The 21,616-nt window shown below is 41.5% G+C and overlaps 1 protein-coding gene across 3 annotated transcripts in view; it reads right to left on the minus strand.

Annotated features, from left to right (window-relative positions):
* The window catches only part of RUFY2 (RUN and FYVE domain containing 2), a 2,497,315-nt gene that overhangs the window by 1,009,230 nt on the left and 1,466,469 nt on the right, over positions 1-21,616 (minus strand). For all 3 annotated transcript variants that reach the window (XM_044055761.1, XM_044055762.1, XM_044055763.1), the window contains one exon: positions 13,727-13,850. In XM_044055761.1, coding sequence (XP_043911696.1) covers positions 13,727-13,850 — 124 coding nt within the window. The remainder of the gene's footprint in view (positions 1-13,726; positions 13,851-21,616) is intronic.

Below are 21,616 nucleotides of genomic sequence, written 5' to 3' on the forward strand. Positions count from 1 at the left end.
ACAGGGAGGGTGGGTGGGACTAACTTTAGAGCAGAGTCAAAACTTCCAGTTCAGTTAATATTCCTGCAACACAGTTAAAATCAATTTAAATACTGTATTTTTGAAAAAAAAGTGCAGATAAAGGTACTTAAATTCTCTTATACGTCCAGTTGAATACAGCTAGTTCTTAGCCGGCCAAAGCTGAGGTTTTTAAGCAGAAAATATTTCACACTGTACCACTTAAATAGGCAAGGACAGGAAATCAAAGAATGTGGCTACCCCCACACCTGTAATTACTAGCAAATAATAAAATTCAGCAAACACTGACTAACTTCCAGTTCAGTTAATATTCCTGCAACACAGTTAAAATCAATTTAAATACTGTATTTTTAAAAAAAAGTGCAGATAAAGGTACTTAAATTCTCTTATACGTCCAGTTGAATACAGCTAGTTCTTAGCCGGCCAAAGCTGAGGTTTTTAAGCAGAAAATATTTCACACTGTACCACTTAAATAGGCAAGGACAGGAAATCAAAGAATGTGGCTACCCCACACCTGTAATTACTAGCAAATAATAAAATTCAGCAAACACTGACTAACTTCCAGTTCAGTTAATATTCCTGCAACACAGTTAAAATCAATTTAAATACTGTATTTTTGGAAAAAAAGTGCAGATAAAGGTACTTAAATTCTCTTATACGTCCAGTTGAATACAGCTAGTTCTTATGCGGCCAAAGCTGAGGTTTTTAAGCAGAAAATATGTCACACTGTACCACTTAAATAAGCAAGGACAGGAAATCAAAGAATGTGGCTACCCCCACACCTGTAATTACTAGCAAATAATAAAATTCAGCAAACACTGACTAACTTCCAGTTCAGTTAATATTCCTGCAACACAGTTAAAATCAATTTAAATACTGTATTTTTTTAAAAAAAAAGTGCAGATAAATTTACTTAAATTCTCTTATACGTCCAGTTGAATACAGCTAGTTCTTAGCCGGCTAAAGCTGAGGTTTTTAAGCAGAAAGTATTTCACACTGTACCACTTAAATAGGCAAGGACAGGAAATCAAAGAATGTGGCTACCCCCACACCTGTAATTACTAGCAAATAATAAAATTCAGCAAACACTGACTAACTTCCAGTTCAGTTAATATTCCTGCAACACAGTTAAAACCAATTTAAATACTGTATTTTTGGAAAAAAAGTGCAGATAAAGGTACTTAAATTCTCTTATACGTCCAGTTGAATACAGCTAGTTCTTAGCCGGCCAAAGCTGAGGATTTTAAGCAGAAAATATTTCACACTGTACCACTTAAATAGGCAAGGACAGGAAATCAAAGAATGTGGCTACCCCCACACCTGTAATTACTAGCAAATAATAAAATTCAGCAAACACTGACTAACTTCCAGTTCAGTTAATATTCCTGCAACACAGTTAAAATCAATTTAAATACTGTATTTTTGAAAAAAATGTGCAGATAAAGGTACTTAAATTCTCTTATACGTCCAGTTGAATACAGCTAGTTCTTAGCCGGCCAAAGCTGAGGTTTTTAAGCAGAAAATATTTCACACTGTACCACTTAAATAGGCAAGGACAGGAAATCAAAGAATGTGGCTACCCCACACCTGTAATTACTAGCAAATAATAAAATTCAGCAAACACTGACTAACTTCCAGTTCAGTTAATATTCCTGCAACACAGTTAAAATCAATTTAAATACTGTATTTTTTGAAAAAAAAAGTGCAGATAAAGGTACTTAAATTCTCGTATACGTCCAGTTGAATACAGCTAGTTCTTAGCCGGCCAACGCTGACGTTTTTAAGCCAAATATACTGAGTGAAATTAATATTAATATTTAATATTACCCAGATATACTGAGTGAAATTAATATTAATATAAATGGTAATGTTGACCAAATCCCAAAAAAAAGTTCTGGTGCAAGTTCCAAGTGATCCAAATGTCAAACACACTGTTGTACATTAAAATAAAATATACTTTAATACAGTAAAGCTTTCGGGTTAACACACATCATATAAATAAATATATTTACTGGTACACACTTTTTTAGAACTAATTTATATGTACAACGTAAAGAGATATGTTTTTTAAAAATAACTCATTTTAGAGATTTTTCTTTAAATATTTAATTGATGGAAAATGTTATTAGGTTGGCTGATCATGTGACTTGAATGTTACCCTATTTATAGACTTTCCAATTAATTTGAAGCTATGTACTGATGAAGGGTGTTAACCCGAAAGCTTTACTGTATTAAAGTATATTTTATTTTAACGTACAACAGTGTGTTTGACATTTGGATCACTTGGAACTTGCACCAGAACTTTTTTTTGGGATTTGGTCAACATTACCATTTATATTAATTTCACTCGGTATATTTGGGTAGCCTTGTAAGAGCCTTACAGTAGCTGACTTTGGAGTGTCTGCTAACAGTGTAACTACCTTATAGTCTGGGCAGAAAGGGGCATGCTAATATATCTGTGCCACCCTTTCCTATGTGTGTGTGTGTGTGTGTGTGTGTGTGTGTGTGTGTGTCAACTGCTTGCTGCAGGTACACAAAGCACTGGTTTCACAGAGAGGGTGCTGTAGGACTTGGTTTGGACACACAGCAGAGGACTCAACTATACAGCTGTGCCAGTGGGTAGTCCTACTGGTGACCTGGAGGGAGAGAGAGAGAAATTCAGACCCCGGACTAAGTGTGTTCCCTGTGTGCTCTTAAGGGAAGTTGTGCTTGATGCAGAAAGCTGCATCTGGAAATACTGTGGGTATCTATTTTTGTTCTGAGTGAATGTCCCTCTCCAATGTTAGTGATGAGGATTCAGGCTCCTTGATTACTGGCCCAGAGAGGGGACGTCACACCAGTTAGTTGTAGGTAAGCACTAGTAACGACGATAATTTTGTCCTGTCTAGAAGCCAGTACAGCCACAGACCCAGTAGGATACAGATCATTTACATTTGAAAAGTCTAGCCCAGCCTCTGAGATCCTTCATTGAATAACCTAAATGTGCCTCATCTTAGCTTTCAGCAAGGTATCTGACAAGTCTAGAGAAAGTTACTGACAATGAGTGGCTCATATGTTGCGTGTACAGGCACAACAGTGGGTACACAAAATGAAAGAGTCAGAGTAAAAGCTGTTAGACAGAAAGATGGATATTTGTGGGGTAACTCACAAGTCAGTACTGGGGTCAATCTTTTTTAGTGGGTGTGTAATACATATTATTTACTTTTCATTCATCAGTTTGTTTACTAGGGTAATGAACTGTTCACTGCCCCCCTCCTCATGAAGATCTTCCACAGCAGGGTCCCAAGGTATGTTCTACAGGTCTAGATTTGACAACAGCTTTCATAGGCAGCTAAGAGTGTAAAGATTCTAAAGTGATTTTAAGGGATAGGGAGACAACCTAGGAGGTGCTGTAGTCTCAGACATGGGAACGGGCTGCAGAACCTATTTCTGAAGAATGGACTGTAGCAGAATATCTCTTGACAGGCCTAAAGCTACTGGGACTGGGTTAAGACTGGACATTGAAACTGCTACTACCAGAACCAATGACATCAAGTAAATGAAGAAAGGTGTTATTCAAGTTCCTACTCCAGGAAACCTTAATACAGGACCTAGAGCTGAAGGGCCAAACTCAGAGGTCAGCAATGCACAGAATTCTGGCATCAAAAAAGATCAGTGGCAGCATAGCACATGCTGGTGCTAATAATAGCTGATGTCAGTAATAACCAGCAGCATCACTCAGCAACAATGGACTGAGGGGCACTGGATGGCTTAACATTGTATAACATACACTGGAAGAGGTGCAACAGTTACCACAACTACCAGTGCCAGTAAAACAAGCACCTGGAAACAAGTAGTACCTGCATGAAAATTACAGCATATGCTCTAACACCCTGTGTCAGGAAGGATCCTGAATGCAAATTAAAATTATAGCACATGCTCTAACACCCTGTGCCAGAGAGGACAAGGAGTGCTATTTTCGACCTTCTGGTCACATATGTAACGTTTTTACCAAGCTGTCATAATAGAGAAAAATCATTATAATCAAATCTAATACAGCAGATGGCTCTCTACATTCAAACAGTGTGACTAAGCTATGGAACCACATCTTACAACCACTGAAATGCATTTACAATGTAAACTCATTTAAGATACAAGTAAAACTTCACCTAATACATCAATGGACCTACTCCTGTACATCTGCTAGATAAATGCCACAGTTATTTCAAGCATGTCATATCATCAAACCATTTCTCTACACTAAGAAACCTATGGCCCACAGCCAGTCTTCAGTACCTAAATACTACCAACATAACCCGTGTCCATGACTACATATACCCTTTAAAATAACCCTATGGCACCAAAACTTCTCAGACACATTTGGGAATCATGTCGGCTTAAAACTTCCACCTGACATCATTAGCTTAGTAATTACATATGAACCTATGAACTAGCATCTCCAAGCCCTATACACATAGTATATGTGGCACTGATTGCCACCCCCACCTCTACGCTTTTAAACCTTATGACAGCTGCATGTAACTGCCTCTAAACTACTTAATACCCACCGCTTAACTACAATATTAACATTTTCTGCCACATCAAGTTCTTTTACTCACTTACATTTCTTTGAATGTCTAAGCACAAGATCTATTAAGTCCACAAATACACCTGTTCAAATGCTCATTGTTCAACAACTACTAAATAAGTATCTTTTATACTGTAATAGTGGCCTTTATTTTACATAAATGTTGTTTAATTAGGAAATGCATGTGTAATTAATGTATAATGCCTGTTCATGTACAGTACACAATACATGTTTAAACATTTTTGTAATATGTTGGGAGCTTTTCCACCCTGGGCCTCCACCAAACAGGAGTTTTTCACTAAACCCAGTCAGACAAATCTAGTAAACAAAAAAAAAAATCAAATAAAACCAAATATATGCAAAACATATGATAGAGAAACCACATGAAATGCTGACAGGACTCAAACAAACAGAAAAGGCTTGATCAACAGAAGCATTACTCAAACTGCACAATAATCAAAACATTTTTAGGGTATGCCACCAAAGTCTGATCGGCTTCTTTGGTAATTAAAATGGCCAAGCCTGCCCCTGACCCACAGAAGTATTAGTGAATTCTTCTAAATAGTAAAGGTGCAGGGTGTGCAGGTAAGAAAGACCAATCACAGGCATACTTTTTGAAAAATGGGGGGATGTTGCAAGCAAGAGGGCTTTAAAATTGTACCTTTTCTGTGGTTTAAGAGGAAAACTGACAGAAAAATGTCATTTCAGAAAGGAAAAGGAAAATGAATAAAAAACAAAATGTTTACAACACAAACAGTGAACCAGCTCTCAGACAGCTATTTACTCAACAAAATGAAATGTTTACAACACAAACAGTGAACCAGTTCTCAGACAGCTATTTACTCAACAAAATGAAATGTTTACAACACAAACAGTGAACCAGCTCTCAGACAGCTATTTAACTCAACAAAATGAAATGTTTACAACACAGTGAACCAGCTCTCAGACAGCTATTTACTCAACAAAATGAAATGTTTACAACACAAACCGTGAACCAGCTCTCAGACAGCTATTTACTCAACAAAATGAAATGTTTACAACAAAAACAGTGAACCAGCTCCCAGACAGCTATTTACTCAACAAAATGAAATGTTTACAACACAACAGTACAGTTTTGTACCTACCATAAATGTAGATGTTTGAGTGTTCACATTGCTGCAGTCATCACACTTGGGTTATCCTGTCGTCAGGTGGTCCCACAGTCGGCCGGATTTCAAAAGTCTTGGTCTGACGTCGGTTGCTGTCGCCTCATCCCTGACGTCAGTGCGCCAGGGGTACATATATTGCAACCGAGCCATTTTCTTCAGTTTTTCTTGCCCCAGATGTCAGGTGCCCCCAAAAAAGTGATTAAAATTAGTACCAAATGGTGTGAACACTGTACAAACACAAAATCCCTTCAGCTATAAGCAAATACATCAGTAAGGCATAGCAGAGATTTAGCCAGTAGATCAGAGGGGATGGAGGGAGGGTAACCTGGACTGCAGCAGGGTGAATACTCGAACATCTACATTTATGGTAGGTACAAAACTGTACTATGTTCATCGTGTTACCCTGCTGCAGTCATCACACTTGGGTTGAGTCCCAAAGCTAAGGTAGGGTGGAGGTATCATAGGGAGTTAGTGGAGGCAATGAGGCCCTGCCGAACTGCAGTGGCGAAGCCCACCCTGGACTTAGAATAAACAGGTAAGTGATAGTGTTTGGTGAAGGTGTGTACAGAACTCCAAGTTGCAGCTTCTAAAATTTCTTTGGTAGGAACCCCCCTGAGAAAGGCTGTAGAGGTGGTTGTTGCCCTGGTAGAGTGGGATCTAATGGTAGGAGGAACTGGTTTCCCATGATGGGTATAACAGAACCATATGCAATGGCCTATCCATTTAGAAATGGTTTGTTTGGATATAGCCCTCCCTTGAGAAGCTGTAGCATAGGATACAAAGAGCTGGTCAATTTTTCTGAAAGCCTTAGTTTTGTCCAAGTAGTAACGAAGCTGCCTGTGAATGTCCAAGGAATGCAGGAGTCTCTCACCTTTGTTCTGTGGATTGGGGAAGAAAGTGGGTAGGTGGATGGTTTGATTTAAAGCTACAAAGGAAGGATTAGTTCGTAGAGAAACTCTGTCTTGATGAAAAATGAGGAAAGGTTCCACTGCCATTAGTGCCTGTAATTCTGAGACTCTCCTAGCAGAAGTTATTGCCAGGAGTAGGGCAGTCTTCCAAGATAGGAACTGAAGGTCTGCAGAGAAAGCTGGTTCAAAGGGAGGTAACGTTAGTTTTTCCAGAACAAAGTTGAGGTCCCATGTTGGTGTAGGAGCTCTTCTAGGTGGTCTAATGTTTTTTGCCCCTCTGAGGAACTGCCTTAGAAGAGGATGTAAAAATAAAGGTGGATTTGTGTCGTAGTGAGCTGAAATAGCTGAAGCATGGATTTTAATTGAGGAGAAGGAAAGTCCTTTGTGCAACATCTCAGCTAAATACTGCAGAATGTGAGGCATATGAGGATGAGTTGTGTCTTGGCCTTTAGCTTGGTTCCAGGCAGAAAACCTTTTCCATTTGTCCGAGTAAGCCTTCCTGGTGCTTGGCCTCCTGGCTTCCAGAATAACATCCAGAACTGCTTGTGAAAGAGGGGCTGGTTGGATGTTTAATAGATCTGCCATGCAGCCAGGTTTAAGGTTTTTAGCTGGCTGTGTAGAATTTGTTTGTTTTGCTGCGTGAGCAAATGAGGTATTTGAGGCAATATCCATGGTGGGCTGTGAGCCATATTATTCAATAGCGGGTACCAGTGCTGGCGTGGCCAGTCTGGGGCTATGAGAATCAGTCGAGGTTTCTCCTTTTTGACCTTCAAAAGAACCTTTGTGAGAAGAGGTAATGGAGGAAAGGCATATACTGTCAGGTTTTTCCAACTGAAGGAGAGAGCGTCCACTTTCCAAGCTTGATGGTGGAATGTCCTTGTACAAAATTTTGTCAGTTGGTAGTTTTGAGGACTGGCAAACAAGCCTATATTCGGAAGGCCCTATTTTTGAGTTATCATTGTAAATATTTGTGGGTCTAGTTTCCACTCGTGGGGATCTTTGATGTTTCTGCTTAGGTCGTCTGCCAATATGTTTTTCTGTCCTGGCAGGAATTGAGCTTGTAACTGGACTTGGTAGGCCAGAGGTGTGTTCCATAAGGTCATTGCTTGCCTGCAAAGAGGGTAGGAATGTGTGTCCCCTTGTTTGTTTATGTACCACATTACTGTGGTGTTGTCCATCTTTATTGCAAGTTGTCCAGGCTGTAGTAGATCCTTGAAGGCTGTCAGAGCTTTCTGTACAGCTAGCATCTCTCTTTGATTTATGTGCAGATTTCTTTGATCTGCAGTCCATAGGCCTTGAATGCATTGTCCTGCCATGTGTGCCCCCCAGGCATAGTCTGAAGCATCTGTTGTGACAGTTTGATTGGTTGGGGGCAAGGTGAAAGGCTGACCCTTGTTGAGGTGACATGCCTGTGACCACCATAGAAATTCCTGTTGAAGGCAGGGAATGAGAGATATCACAGTGTCCAAGCTGTGGCTGTGTTGAGACCATACGCTTTTTAGGTACCACTGTAATTTCCTCATATGCAGTTTTGCAAATGGTATTATCAGAATGCAAGATGCCATGAAGCCCAAAGCCTGCAGAATTTTTCTTGCAGTTAATTGGGTCTTTGTTGCCATTGTCTTGAAATATTGAGTCAGTTGTAGTTGTTTGTCTGGTGTAAGATAAGCCTTCTGGGCCGTTGTGTCCAAGCTGGCACCCAGGAATGTCATTTTTTGTGAGGGTACTAGTTTTGACTTCTTTTCGTTTACTGTGTACCCCAGACAATTTAGTAGATGCTTCACAAAAGCCAGATGATGTAAGAGAATGTCTTTTCTTTCTGCTTGGATGAGGCAGTCGTCCAGGTATGGATATATTTGAATTCCTCTTTGTCTGCAGTATGCAATTACTGGTGCCAGGCATTTTGTGAAAACTCTGGGCGCAGTAGATAAGCCAAAGGGCAGTGCAGAGAATTGATAATGGGTTGAACCTGCAATGAAACTGAGGTATCTTCTGCAACTTTGTCTGATAGGGACATGCAGGTATGCCTCCTTGAGGTCCAACGTTATCAGCCATGCTTCCTTGCCCAACATGGGAAGTAGCTGCTGTAGTGTTAGCATCTTGAATTTTGGGACTTGTAAGTGTTTAGAATTGAAAGGTCCAGAACTGGTCTCCAAGCATTGTCCTTTCTGGGTACTAGAAAGAGTCTTGAGTAAAATCCTTGGCCTTGCTCTCGAGTAGGTACCAGTTGAAAGGCTGTCATGGCCATGAGAGCCGTAATTTGTTTTTGTGCCTCTGCCCATTGATTTTGTGGCAGGTTTGGCATTCCTCTTTTCATTGGCAAGGTGTGAAAGTGGAATCTGTATCCTCGTAAAATTATGTCTAGGACCCATTTGTCCTTTGTGACCATGTGCCAGTTGTCTGCAAAAAGTGCTAGTTTCCCCCCCCAAGGGGGCTGACAGAGTTTTGTTTGGCCAGCTGAGGTGCAAGTCATTGAGTTTGCCTTCTGGTGGGTTGAGACCTGTCTTCTCCTCCCTTCTGGGTTGGAGTGCCCCATTGGTGAGGTTTATACTGGGCTTGTGGTTGTCCTCTGCCCCTTGGGCACCTGTATTTACCCCTCTGAGGTCTGTCAGTGGCTGGAAAGGACCAATTTTTTGTTGGCCAGTTTCTGCTGAAGCGAGGGGGTTGTACCTGTAGGAAGTCTTTGACTGCCTGCATTGATTTCGCCTTATCTTCCATTTTCTTTAAAACTTCTTCTGCTTTAACTCCAAAAAGAACATCCTGCTGTAAGGGAGCATCTAGTAGTTTTGCTTTAACATGATCAGGCAGACTTTGTTCCTTTAACCAGGCATGCCTACGTATAACTGATCCAGTGACAGCTGCTCTGCAGGAGGCCTCCAAAGAATCAAACCCACATTGTAAGGTATGTTTGCCCACCTGCTCGGTGGCGTGCAACAAATCCTGTACTTCTTTCAATTCAGATTGTTGAGGGAGGGAGGTTATCTTTTGTTTTAACTGAGAGATTAGAAATTGCTGATGCTTAAGCATATGAAATTGACAATTAAGTGCTCTCATAGCTAATGTGGCTGAGGTGTAAACCTTTTTCCCCCACCTGTCTAGTGCTCTTGGAGTCCCTCTCAGAAGGTACTGGGTTTTTAGCCATGGAAGCCTTAGCCCCCTTGGGACCCTGGGAGATCGTCTCTGGGTCAGCTACTGGGCTTTTGTAAAGAAATTTGTGGGAATCAGGTACTCTGTAGTATCTGTCAGGCCAAGCCGGAGCAGGAGGTAGAGAGTCTGGGTTGAAACTGGATTCTAAATAGACATCATCCACAATGTCCAAAACAGGTGGGATGGCTAGAAGTCTGTGTTGGGGGAGTAAAAGAAACTCTCTGAGCCTTTTCTTGGAATCAGAGTAATCCTGACCTTCCCAGTGAAAATGTTCCCTCATAGTGTGTAAAGTTTCCCCAAAAGAGTAGTCTTCAGGAGGGGAAGCTGAGGGAATAGAGTCCTCAGCATCAGAATCTTCATAAGGAGAGTAGGAATAGTCTTGGCCCTCAGAGGAATCCGAAGAAATAGACAGTTGCTCAGAAGAAGCAGAATCTTCCTCTTGTCTAGGCCTTTTATCAGGAGGAGGTTGTGAACCCCTGATAAGAGAAATCAAATCTTCAGCCATTTTGAGCATCTGTTTCTTAGGCATAGGGCCTTGAACAGGAGACTGAAGTGTAGTCTTTTTAGATTTAGGAGGAGTCTTCGACTTAGAAAACGTTTTGACTGTGAGAGTCGGTCTGAAAACGCCTTCAGAAACTGATGGCGTTTCAGAAGCACCGACGTCCTTAGAAGGTAAATCGTCGGAAGGGCCTGAAGTAAAAGGCTGCGTCGGCCTAGTACATTCCATCAAAATATCCGTAGTGGTCTCGGGTTCCAGAACTGCGGTAGTCAGGGGCTGCGTCAGAGCCTCACTGATAACCGGAGACCGGATCAACTGAGGCCTCAGAATCGGGCTTAGGCCTGGGCTGGCGGTCCTTGTCCCTGCGCTTTTTGTGCACGTCGGTAGCTCCGACGGCATGTTATAGTTAAATTTTCTACCAAAATAGTGTCGTGCGAAATCAAATAGTCTTTTAATAGTATGCTTATTTAACCTAGCACAAAAACGACAAGAAGTGAAGTCGTGATCAGGGCCTAGGCAAGGTATGCAATAAGAATGAAAATCCTTATGAGGTATTTGCTTCCCACAAGAAATACAATTGTTAACTTTTTCTGACATCGGTCTGAGGCAAGAAAAGTCTCCCCAATGGGATACTTAGCTTTATAGAAGACTTCGGTCTGAAATTCGAATTCGACAATCTCAGGAGTCGGCCGACCGGCACTTGTGAACTGCTTCTGCTTCGAGCACCACGCGGCATGAAAGACTGAAGAAAATGGCGTCGGTTGCAATATATGTACCCCTGGCGCACTGACGTCAGGGATGAGGCGACAGCAACCGACGTCAGACCAAGACTTTGGAAATCCGGCCGACTGCGGGACCGCCTGACGACAGGATAACCCAAGTGTGATGACTGCAGCAGAGTAACACGATGAACATCAGTGAACCAGTTTTCAGACAGCTATTTACTCAACAAAATGAAATGTTTACAACACAGTGAACCAGCTCCCAGACAGCTATTTACTCAACAAAATGAAATGTTTACAACACAAACAGTGAACCAGCTCCCAGACAGCTATTTACTCAACAAAATGAAATGTTTACAACACAAACAGTGAACCAGCTCTCAGACAGCGATTTACTCAACAAAATGCCAACCTGCAACCATTTTATGTTGATGAGTCTCAAAGCAAAGCAAAAAGGAAATGGAGGGTGAGAGATGGATCAGGAAGGGGGAGGGTGCCAGGAAGACAGGGAAAGGTTTAGCAGACATATAATTTTAATATCTGTGGTTCAAGTTCTAATGGTTACCAAAGATGGACATCTCATCAGATCCTTGGTTTCCATGGCCTAAATTGAGCCAACTGATTTACTCTTTCTTTCTCGGAGCAGTACTACTGGAAAAATGGTATGTGTGGCAACACAAATGAATCCCTGATTCCAAGAAAGACAGGAAGCACAGAGTCCTAGATTCCCCTGCATGGGTACCTATAACACAGCTTCCTTACATTACAAATGTCCTAAATTGTGAAGTCAATCTTTGGGACTCTCTACTTCCTCAAACACTGCCTGGATGACTTTTCTGTCCAGATGCCACTCACATAGGCTGGTGAAGTACCCACTAAAGTTCTCTGCTACAGAGTTCTAGTTGGATGGAATGCAAGAGTTTTGGAGTGCAGGCCCTGTCTCTAAGGCCAGTTCTCATACCACCATGGCCAGCCTACATGGCAAGTAAGAATGAGTAGATCTCTTACTTATATCTGACATTAGATCAACTTTAAAAATATGTCTACTGATGTGTATTTTAAGCCAGTTTTTTCATAAACAAACCATACTTATCCAGTCCTGCACTATCAGCAGCTTACCAGATAGCGCACTCACCTTTGGTGCTGGAAGGTCAGAAGGCTGATATTTCTATTCCGGCACCAGGTAGCTGGATTAATTTTACAATACTAACACTACAGTGCGGCATGGGGGGTGTGCTGTCCTTTGCATGAGAATTTAAACTGCAACTCCATCTCTCTGAGTTGGTGGTAGCTCAGGTGAATGTGAGAGATCCCATGGTACTTATCAAGAAAAAGAGAAGGGGAAAGATCCCTGATGCCTTGATCAAACTTCCCCCAGTCAGTATGAATACTACATTGGTTCTTGTCTGAAAAGAGTCCACTGGCCGAGTGGGACTAACCCTGTAAACAAAGTGTATTTACTAAATAATCTGAGTTAAGCATTTTGGTCTCTCCTTTAACATTTGAAACCAAAAGATCAATCCCTGTTTTTAAGCTTAGCATTTCTCAAAGTTCAGACTGTCTACACATTCACAAGTAAATGCCACATAGAAAAATGTGAAACAACAAACTTTTATTGCAGGGTATTTATATATACAATCTGTAAATATTTTAATATGTTTTCCAAGTATAATCTGTTGGATTATTTGTGTTTGCAAATAAAAAAAACAACCACTTTATATTATTATTCAAGATCTGTGTATGTTCTGTAGTGACATATTTCATTATTTAACCAAATGATTCCATTCAGTTTTTCTAATTGGCTGAAGAATCACAATTTAACTATAAGACTACAGCTTTAATAACTGAAGCTACAGCATTCATTTCTTAGTCAGGAAATCCTATCCATCACCTTTCCATTCTCTTACATAATGTCCCAAAACTATTTTAGGTTCACTGGGGTGCCATAACAACTTAAAATGTTGTTGTTGAAATACATAAAAAAGTGTGTGTGTGTGTGTGTGTGTGTGTGTGTGTGTGTGTGTGTGTGTGTGTGTGTGTGTGTGTACTTAAAGTGACTGTTCAGGACAGTTGAGTGCACTGAATGACCGCACCACAAACAAATCTTTACTAATATATAAATACTCAGACTGTAATACAAGGAGAGCAGTATACATGTTAGTGACTGCAACTTTGAATTCTTTTATGTGGGGATATGAAGAAGGAGCCTAAACACACTAAAGTTAGAGGTTTCCAAGTCATGGTGTTCATCTGAAGGAAAAAAGAAACGCATATGGTTGCATGTCTGGTTGTACAGCTGTTTCAATAATTAATTTCAAAACAGATTTTGACAATTTAGTACTTCATAAATACTAGCTGCAGATCTTTCGCATCATACTTGGATAATGGCATAAATGCAGTAGTATCTAAAGACCTAGCTGATGCAAAGAGCGCCATGTAATTAATATAATTATATTCATTATTTCTGATAAGATAATGGATATGTAGTTGAATGTTCTAATTATATAAAGGGAACAACATGCATTTTAAGTCTGATGAAGTACCACTTAGTGCAAAAGCTTACATCATTCTCACTATGTGCAGTGTACTCTTGTTTAAGACTTAATAAAATTACTGCCCCTTGCAACAAATATGGAGCAAATTCTGAATATCTGAAGCCACAGGTTCCTTACTTCAGTTCTTCTAGTCAGTGTTTACTACCAAAGGTTTCTCCTCACCTGTAAATCGAGGTCTTCTCCTTTCACGCAGAGGTTTGCATCAATTACAGTCAATCCAACTAACAGGCCAACAAGAACTGCTCCTTCTTCCTCCATCATCAGTGCGTGGTACTCATAAAACTCACTACAGGAAAAAAACACCATTACACGTGCACATATAAAGACACAAACACAAGTATGAAACAGTAGGTGGCTGAATCTGATTCATCATGAAGACACAGTATCAGAAGTAAAACCACAGTTATTATTAAATATACAGTTCCCCACAGGGCCCTTTCTTTTCCTATCTGAAGCACAGAGCACCTTCCGTTCCCCCATTAATTCACTCGATGTGTAGTAGTCCTGGGCAGCAGTGGAGCGCGGGGGTGTCTGCGCCCAGCCAGCAGTGGAGCGCGGGGGTGTCTGCGCCCAGCCAGCAGTGGAGCGCGGGGGTGTCTGCGCCCAGCCAGCAGTGGAGCGCGGGGGTGTCTGCGCCCAGCCAGCAGTGGAGCGCGGGGGTGTCTGCGCCCAGCCAGCAGTGGAGCCGGGGTGTCTGCGCCCAGCCAGCAGTGGAGCTGGGGTGTCGCCCAGCCAGCAGTGGAGCGCGGGGTGTCTGCGCCCAGCCAGCAGTGGAGCCTGGGGTGTCTGCGCCCAGCCAGCAGTGGAGCCCGGGGGTGTCTGCGCCCAGCCAGCAGTGGAGCGCGGGGGTGTCTGCGCCCAGCCAGCAGTGGAGCGCGGGGGGGTCTGCGCCCAGCCAGCAGTGGAGCGCGGGGGTGTCTGCGCCCAGCCAGCAGTGGAGCGCGGGGGTGTCTGCGCCCAGCCAGCAGTGGAGCGCGGGGGGGTCCGCGCCCAGCCAGCAGTGGAGCGCGGGGGGGTCCGCGCCCAGCCAGCAGTGGAGCGCGGGGGGGTCCGCGCCCAGCCAGCAGTGGAGCGCGGGGGGGTCCGCGCCCAGCCAGCAGTGGAGCGCGGGGGTCCGCCCAGCCAGCAGTGGAGCTGGGGGTCCGCCCAGCCAGCAGTGGAGCCTGGGGTCCGCGCCCAGCCAGCAGTGGAGCGCGGGGGGGGTCCGCGCCCAGCCAGCAGTGGAGCGCGGGGGGGTCCGCGCCCAGCCAGCAGTGGAGCGCGGGTGTCCGCGCCTAGCCAGCAGTGGAGCGCGGGTGTCCGCGCCTAGCCAGCAGTGGAGCGCGGGTGTCCGCGCCTAGCCAGCAGTGGAGCGCGGGTGTCCGCGCCTAGCCAGCAGTGGAGCGTGGGTGTCCGCGCCTAGCCAGCAGTGGAGCGCGGGTGTCCGTGCCTAGCCAGCAGTGGAGCGCGGGTGTCCGCGCCTAGCCAGCAGTGGAGCGCGGGTGTCCGCGCCTAGCCAGCAGTGGAACGAGGGTGTCTGCGCCTAGCCAGCAGTGGAACGAGGGTGTCTGCGCCTAGCCAGCAGTGGAACGAGGGTGTCTGTGCCTAGCCAGCAGTGGAACGAGGGTGTCTGTGCCTATCCAAATAATGTACCAAAAAAAAGAAAAAATCATCTAATTAGCCAAAGAAGCACCAAAAGGTAACAAAATGTCCAGCCAAAGTCTATCCAGATAATAACAGAAGCTGTAGGCAGAGACAAGATGCCTACTGCACACGGAGACCATTACATAATAAGAAGAATATTTCTTTGTAAGCACCATCAGTGGTGAGGTGCAGGAACTGATTGTTATTTCCCCCCTGTTACATCCTACTGCCCTTTGTCTTCGAGTGCACATGCTTCCGTGGTGAGGTGCAGGAACTGATTGTTATTTCCCTCCTGTTACATCCTACTGCACTTTGTCTTCGAGTGCACATGCTTAAGATTCTCTTGGAATACACCTAGCCAAGGTCAGTGGTGCATTCTTGTGATATTGTTTCATAAAAATGGTAATACATGAAGTGCGTGCAGTTCTCCACCCTCCAGGTCACTAGTTCCTTTGCCGCCACCTAACTTGTGTTACAAGTAGTACAAGACAGACATCATAAGTTTAAAGATTGGCCAGAAGATTCCGCCTACCGAGTATTCTGTCAACCATCACCACAAGCACAAACAGCACGAGTCACAAAAAGGAAAATGCAAACACCAGAGAACAGGGGCTGTTAATAAAAACAATATGAAGGCCTCATTATGGAAAGGGGTCTCTGGGGTACAGCAGTACGATGATGCCATAATCCAGGGGGAGGGCTAATGATAATTAGTCATGTGCACCCCTCCCTCAGAAATCCCATGGGCTCCCGATTCACATCACTGAGAAAATCTCTTGAGTGTGTAAAATTTCATTGTTCGAGTAAAAAGTGAATGCAGTCAAAAGATTGCAGTCACCTATTCACTGTTATATGAACAAGACACGGGGTCGTGTTAAGAATGTCTATACTACAGTACTGCAAGGCAGTGATGCCCTTGTAGCCTTTCAGTATACAAAACAGTCATTTTTATTTCAAGTGTCCAGGCTGTTCTTAAAAACATCTTGACTAGCGTTTGTTTATAACCTGGTAGTCGCTTTCATGCATCAGCTGCACTCTCAGAGACCCAATTAATACATCTCATTCTTATGTAATCACCTACTCTGGTTGTATGACGATTCTCTATTACTCTTTAGTTACCCCAAACATTCCTAGAGCTAGTAATTTCTAAATGACTTGTCTACCTGCATAAGATCTCCTCTTAAATGCTACATGACACACTGTACAATTTCAGATATTTCAGTCTCTTACAACTTAAACTTTCACATCCATTTACACTCTTGGTATATTGTCATTGTAGTCTTTCCAGTTTATTTATGAGTTTTCTTATATAATTTCCATATTATTGAAAAAAATAAGTTTCCATATTATTATTCCATACTCAAGTTTGGGTCTAATGCAACTTAAACAATAATTTCATAATTTCTGATTTCCTATACTTTATCATTTTTTATACAGCCTGCAGTTTTCTAACTATCACTAGCTAATTTTCTGACAATCAGAAAAACTCACAGCTATAGCTACCCATATACCCAGATTGTTAAATGAATCCACAATTTCAATCACGGTGTGCTATATTAAATATTCACCCTACGGCTCCCAAATATCATAGGTTTAGTTTTTGATGCATTTATCAGCACATCATTTTCCTGAGCCCAAACAGTCAATATAGTCAAGTTCTTTTGCAGACATGCCTTATCTATAACAGAAAATCAGTTTACTCACTTTAGTCATCTGCACAAAGGCTGCAAAACACCTCAGATGAAAAACCTAGATCTAAAAGATACAACCTAAAGTACTGGTCTAGGCAAAGCACTCTGGGACACCATAACTGAAAGCTACAACGTCACCTGTCCAATTGCTGTAAAATACTTACCATGTTTTATTTGTAACGCCATGCAGCTTTCCATATTATCAACATCATGTTAATATCTAGTAGTACTAATTTACTGATCGGTGTTTGGTGTATGACCCTTTCAGAGGATGATGTCTATAAAAATTAGATCACACAATTTTTCATTTATAGCCATTATTATAGAATATCATGTTATATGCAAAACAATCAAAACCCGCACACATAAAACTAGCAAAAAGCAGCAAATATACCCAACGAAGGGATCTATGTACTACTTTCTCTCACTAATAAGCACTTTCGTCTCACACAGACTTCATCAGAGTAAAATAAAACTGTTAAAACAACCAAGCTTTTAAATCACAAGTTTACCAATAAAATCTCAAATCCAACAAACAATTAACTAAAGAATAAATGGTCATTAAAGCTATACTCAAAAAAGAAAAAAAAACTATAAAAATGTTCAACCATTAGAAATATAAAAATAAAATTAACACTCATTGTGCATAAAGACATAAATAAAATGTTTAAACCTGGATAACATAAGCATTTTTTGGCATTTTTAACCTAAACACAAAAGTGTGTGTGTGTGTGTGTGTGTGTGTGTGTGTGTGTGTGTGTGTGTGTGTAGTTTTGTGTATATATATATATATATATATATATATATATATATATAAATGTGTGTGTGTGTGCGTGTCAATACTGTTAAAAACTTTTTACAAGTATTCACATGGAACCTAGTCATAAGAAAGATGTCTGGTTCTTTAAAACACACAGTAATGAAATGCAGGCATGGAACCCTGGTTCTTCACATGCATTCAACCTAATCTGCCAAATGAATTCCTTTAATTCAAGTTTGTTGTTACGTCAGCTCTCTGATCAATGTATTTCACCCTATCACAAAAAAAAAAAAGAAAAATACATTTTTTAAAATTAACACATATGTGTAGGTCTACTCAAGGCATTTTTGGTGTTATACTTGTGAATATCATATAGATGTTCATATATCCTGTCCCTATGCCTTCATGTGTTTTTATCCACACAGAAGGCTGCACAGGTTGCTAGGTAACTACATATTTAGTGTTGCAGTTGACTATGCCTGGGAAATCTACAGCTCTCTCAAAACCTTCCACACAATCGTATGGGCCAATGTTAATATATTTACAATATTTACACGTAACATTTGTTCATAGTGGACAATCCACTGTATTCCATCCAAATGAAAACACCCTTGAACGTGTTTCTATGGTTCCTACCTTTACTATACATAACTAAAGGAGCCTCTCTCAATTTTTGCTTCAACTCTTGGGAGAAGATTAAGTTCCAATTAGATCTTAGCATTGCTGTAGTTTTGTGAACTCCAACATTATATAGGACTACCATTGCGTATTTCATTTTGTGAGAATATTGATTGAAACTCGCGCAAACTTGACTAGTATCAGGTACAACCTCCATAAGTATATCAAAGTTGGAATTAACCAAAATAGGGGCATATTTAGTCCTTCTACCGTTAATAATTTCAGCCTTGATTTCCTTAACAGTGTGTCAGGATACCCTCTACCCTCAAACATCTTTGTTAAAAAAAATCAACTCATCAAAAAATACACCATCACCTGTCACTAGTGAGTGAGTGAGGTTAATGACACCCCTTTTTAATAGATATTACCCTTAGTAGCAGTGGATGTTTGCAACTTGTTCTCTATGATGCCACACACCACTGGTCTGGAATGGTTTTTACAATCATTGATTGGTTTTAACCATTTTTCTACCTAAGATTTAATAATTGATTATTTTACACAATAATTTTGTGTTTTTCGAAGGTGAATTTTTTGTCATACATGGAGAGTGGCCATGGGTGCACAATGTGCACCCCTTTACGCCAACCTTGTTTTCGCACAGTGGGAGTAACAACATGTGTTTAACTCCCAACAGTATGTACATTTAAGTACATTTTTAGATGACATTTTAATTTCAGTGTTTTATTTTTTGGAAAGGTGGCTACAACAAACTGGTGGAATTTATGGATTTTCTGAACAAGACTATTGATTTTTTTTTAAGATTTACTTACATTGCTGGTGTAGATAAAACTGATTATTTGGATGTCACTATTTACAAGGATGAGACAGGAGGGACAGATAAGTCTACCATTTTTTACAAAGATGTACATTCTAATTATTTTCTTCATTTTTGATAGTAACCCCCTTTATTCCATAAGAGAAACTTTGTCAAAGGGCAAATGGTGTATTTTTCAAGAATAGTGACAGATGAGTTTTGATGAAGTCTCCTTTGAAATGATGAGGGGAAAAAAGTGCTTAACTTTTTTTCTTATTTTGTTGATAATTTGTATTACATTTTTTTTTTTTAACGTTCATTCTGACTGGATTTTTATCACAGCTTTATTGCAGTTTTGGGTTATTTTACTTTTTCTGGTCCCATGTGTGACTACCACCTGGACTGTGCAATTTGTTTGGATTATTTGTTGCTTTTTCTGTGTGGTTTCTCCTTTGGTGTATTGACTTTGTCTTCTTTATATATATATATATATATATATATATATATATATGTATACATACATATACATGTATATCTATATATGTATGTATACATATATATGTATATGTATATATATATATATATATATATATATATATATATATATATATATATATATATATATATGTGTGTGTGTGTGTGTGTATCATCATCTTCTTTCGGCTGTTCCCGTTAGGGGTCGCCACAGCGGATCATCTGTTTCCATTTCTTCCTGTCCTCTGCATCATGCTCTTTCACACCAACCGCCTGCATGTCCTCTCTCACAACATCCATAAACCTCATCTTAAGCCTTCCTCTTTTCCTCTTACCTGGCAGCTCCATCCTTGGCATCCTTTCCCAATATACCCAGCATCCCTCCTCAGCACATGTCCAAACCAACGCAATCTCGCCTCTTCTTGCTTTGTCTCCAAACTGTCCAACCTGAGCTGACCCTCTAATATACTGATTCCTAATCCTGTCCATCCTAGTCACACCCAGTGCAAATCTTAACATCTTTAACTCTGCCACATCCAGCTCTGACTCCTGCCTTTTCGACAATGCTACCGTCTCCAACCCATATAACATAGCTGGTTTCACTACCCTCTTGTAGACCTTCCCTTTCACTCTTATTGGTACCCGTCTGTCACAAATCACTCCTGACACTCTTCTCCACCCATTCCATCCTGCCTGTACTCTCTTCTTCACCTCTCTTCCACACTCACCATAACTCTGAACTGTTGATCCCAAGTACTTAAACTCATCCACCTTTACCAACTCTACTCCCTGCATCCTCACCATTCCTCTACCCTCCCTCTCATTTACACACATATATTCTGTTTTAGCCCTGCTGACCTTCATTCCTCTCCTCTCTAAAGCATATCTCCACCTCTGCAGGGTCTCCTCAACCTGGTCCCTACTCTCACTACATATCACAATGTCATCTGCAAACATCATAGTCCACGGGGCCTCCTGTCTAATCTCATCTGTCAACCTGTCCATGACCACTGCAAATAAGAAGGGGCTCAGAGCTGATCCTTGATGTAAACCCACCTCCACCTTAAACGTATCTGTCAATCCCACCGCAGTCCTCAACAATGTCACACCACCCTTGTACATATCCTGTACCACTCTTACATACTTCTCTGCCACTCCCGACTTCCTCATACAATACCACAACTCCTATCTAGGCACCCTGTCATATGCTTTCTCTAAGTCCACAAAGACACAAAGCAACTCCTTCTGACCTTCTCTGTATTTCCCCAACAACACTCTCAGAGCAAATATTGCATCTGTAGTGCTCTTTCCTGGCATGAAACCATACTGCTGATCACTAATCATCACCTCCCTTCTTAACCTAGCTTCCACTACTCTTTCCCATAACTTCAAGCTGTGACTGATCAATTTTATCCCTCTGTAGTTACTGCAGCTCTGCACATCATCCTTATTCTTAAAGATAGGTACCAAAACACTTTTTCTCCACTCCTCAGGCATCCTCTGACTTTCCAAAATTTCATCCTGCAGACCACCATTCTATGCTGCTTAACTACACTTTCCCCAGTCACCACTTTACAGTCTCCAGTCTCCTTCAGACTGGCCCTCCTACATAGGATATAATCCACCTGTGTGCATCTTCCTCCACTCTTGTACGTAAATCTATGCTCCTCCCTTTTCTTAAAATACGTATTCACCACAGCCATGTCCATCCTTTTCGCAAAATCCACAATCATCTGACCTTCTGCATTCCTCTCCTTAACACCATACCTACCCATCACTTCCTCATCCCCTCTGTTCACTTCACCAACTGAAGTCCGCTCCAATCACTAGTCTCTCACCCTTGGGTACACTCACCACCACTTCATCCAACTCACTCCAAAATTTTTCTTTCTCATTCATCGCACACCCAACTTGTGGAGCATATGCACTAACAACATTCATTACACTATCAATTTCAAGCTTCATAAACATCAGTCTATCAGACACTCTCTTCACCTCCAAAACACTCTTGGCATACTGTTCCGTTAGGATAACCCCTACCCCATTTCTTCTGCCATCCACACCATGATAGA

The sequence above is a fragment of the Protopterus annectens genome, chromosome 14.part0 (assembly GCF_019279795.1).
Source record: "Protopterus annectens isolate FY-2018-M chromosome 14.part0, PAN1.0, whole genome shotgun sequence".
NCBI classification, from domain to species: domain Eukaryota; kingdom Metazoa; phylum Chordata; order Ceratodontiformes; family Protopteridae; genus Protopterus; species Protopterus annectens.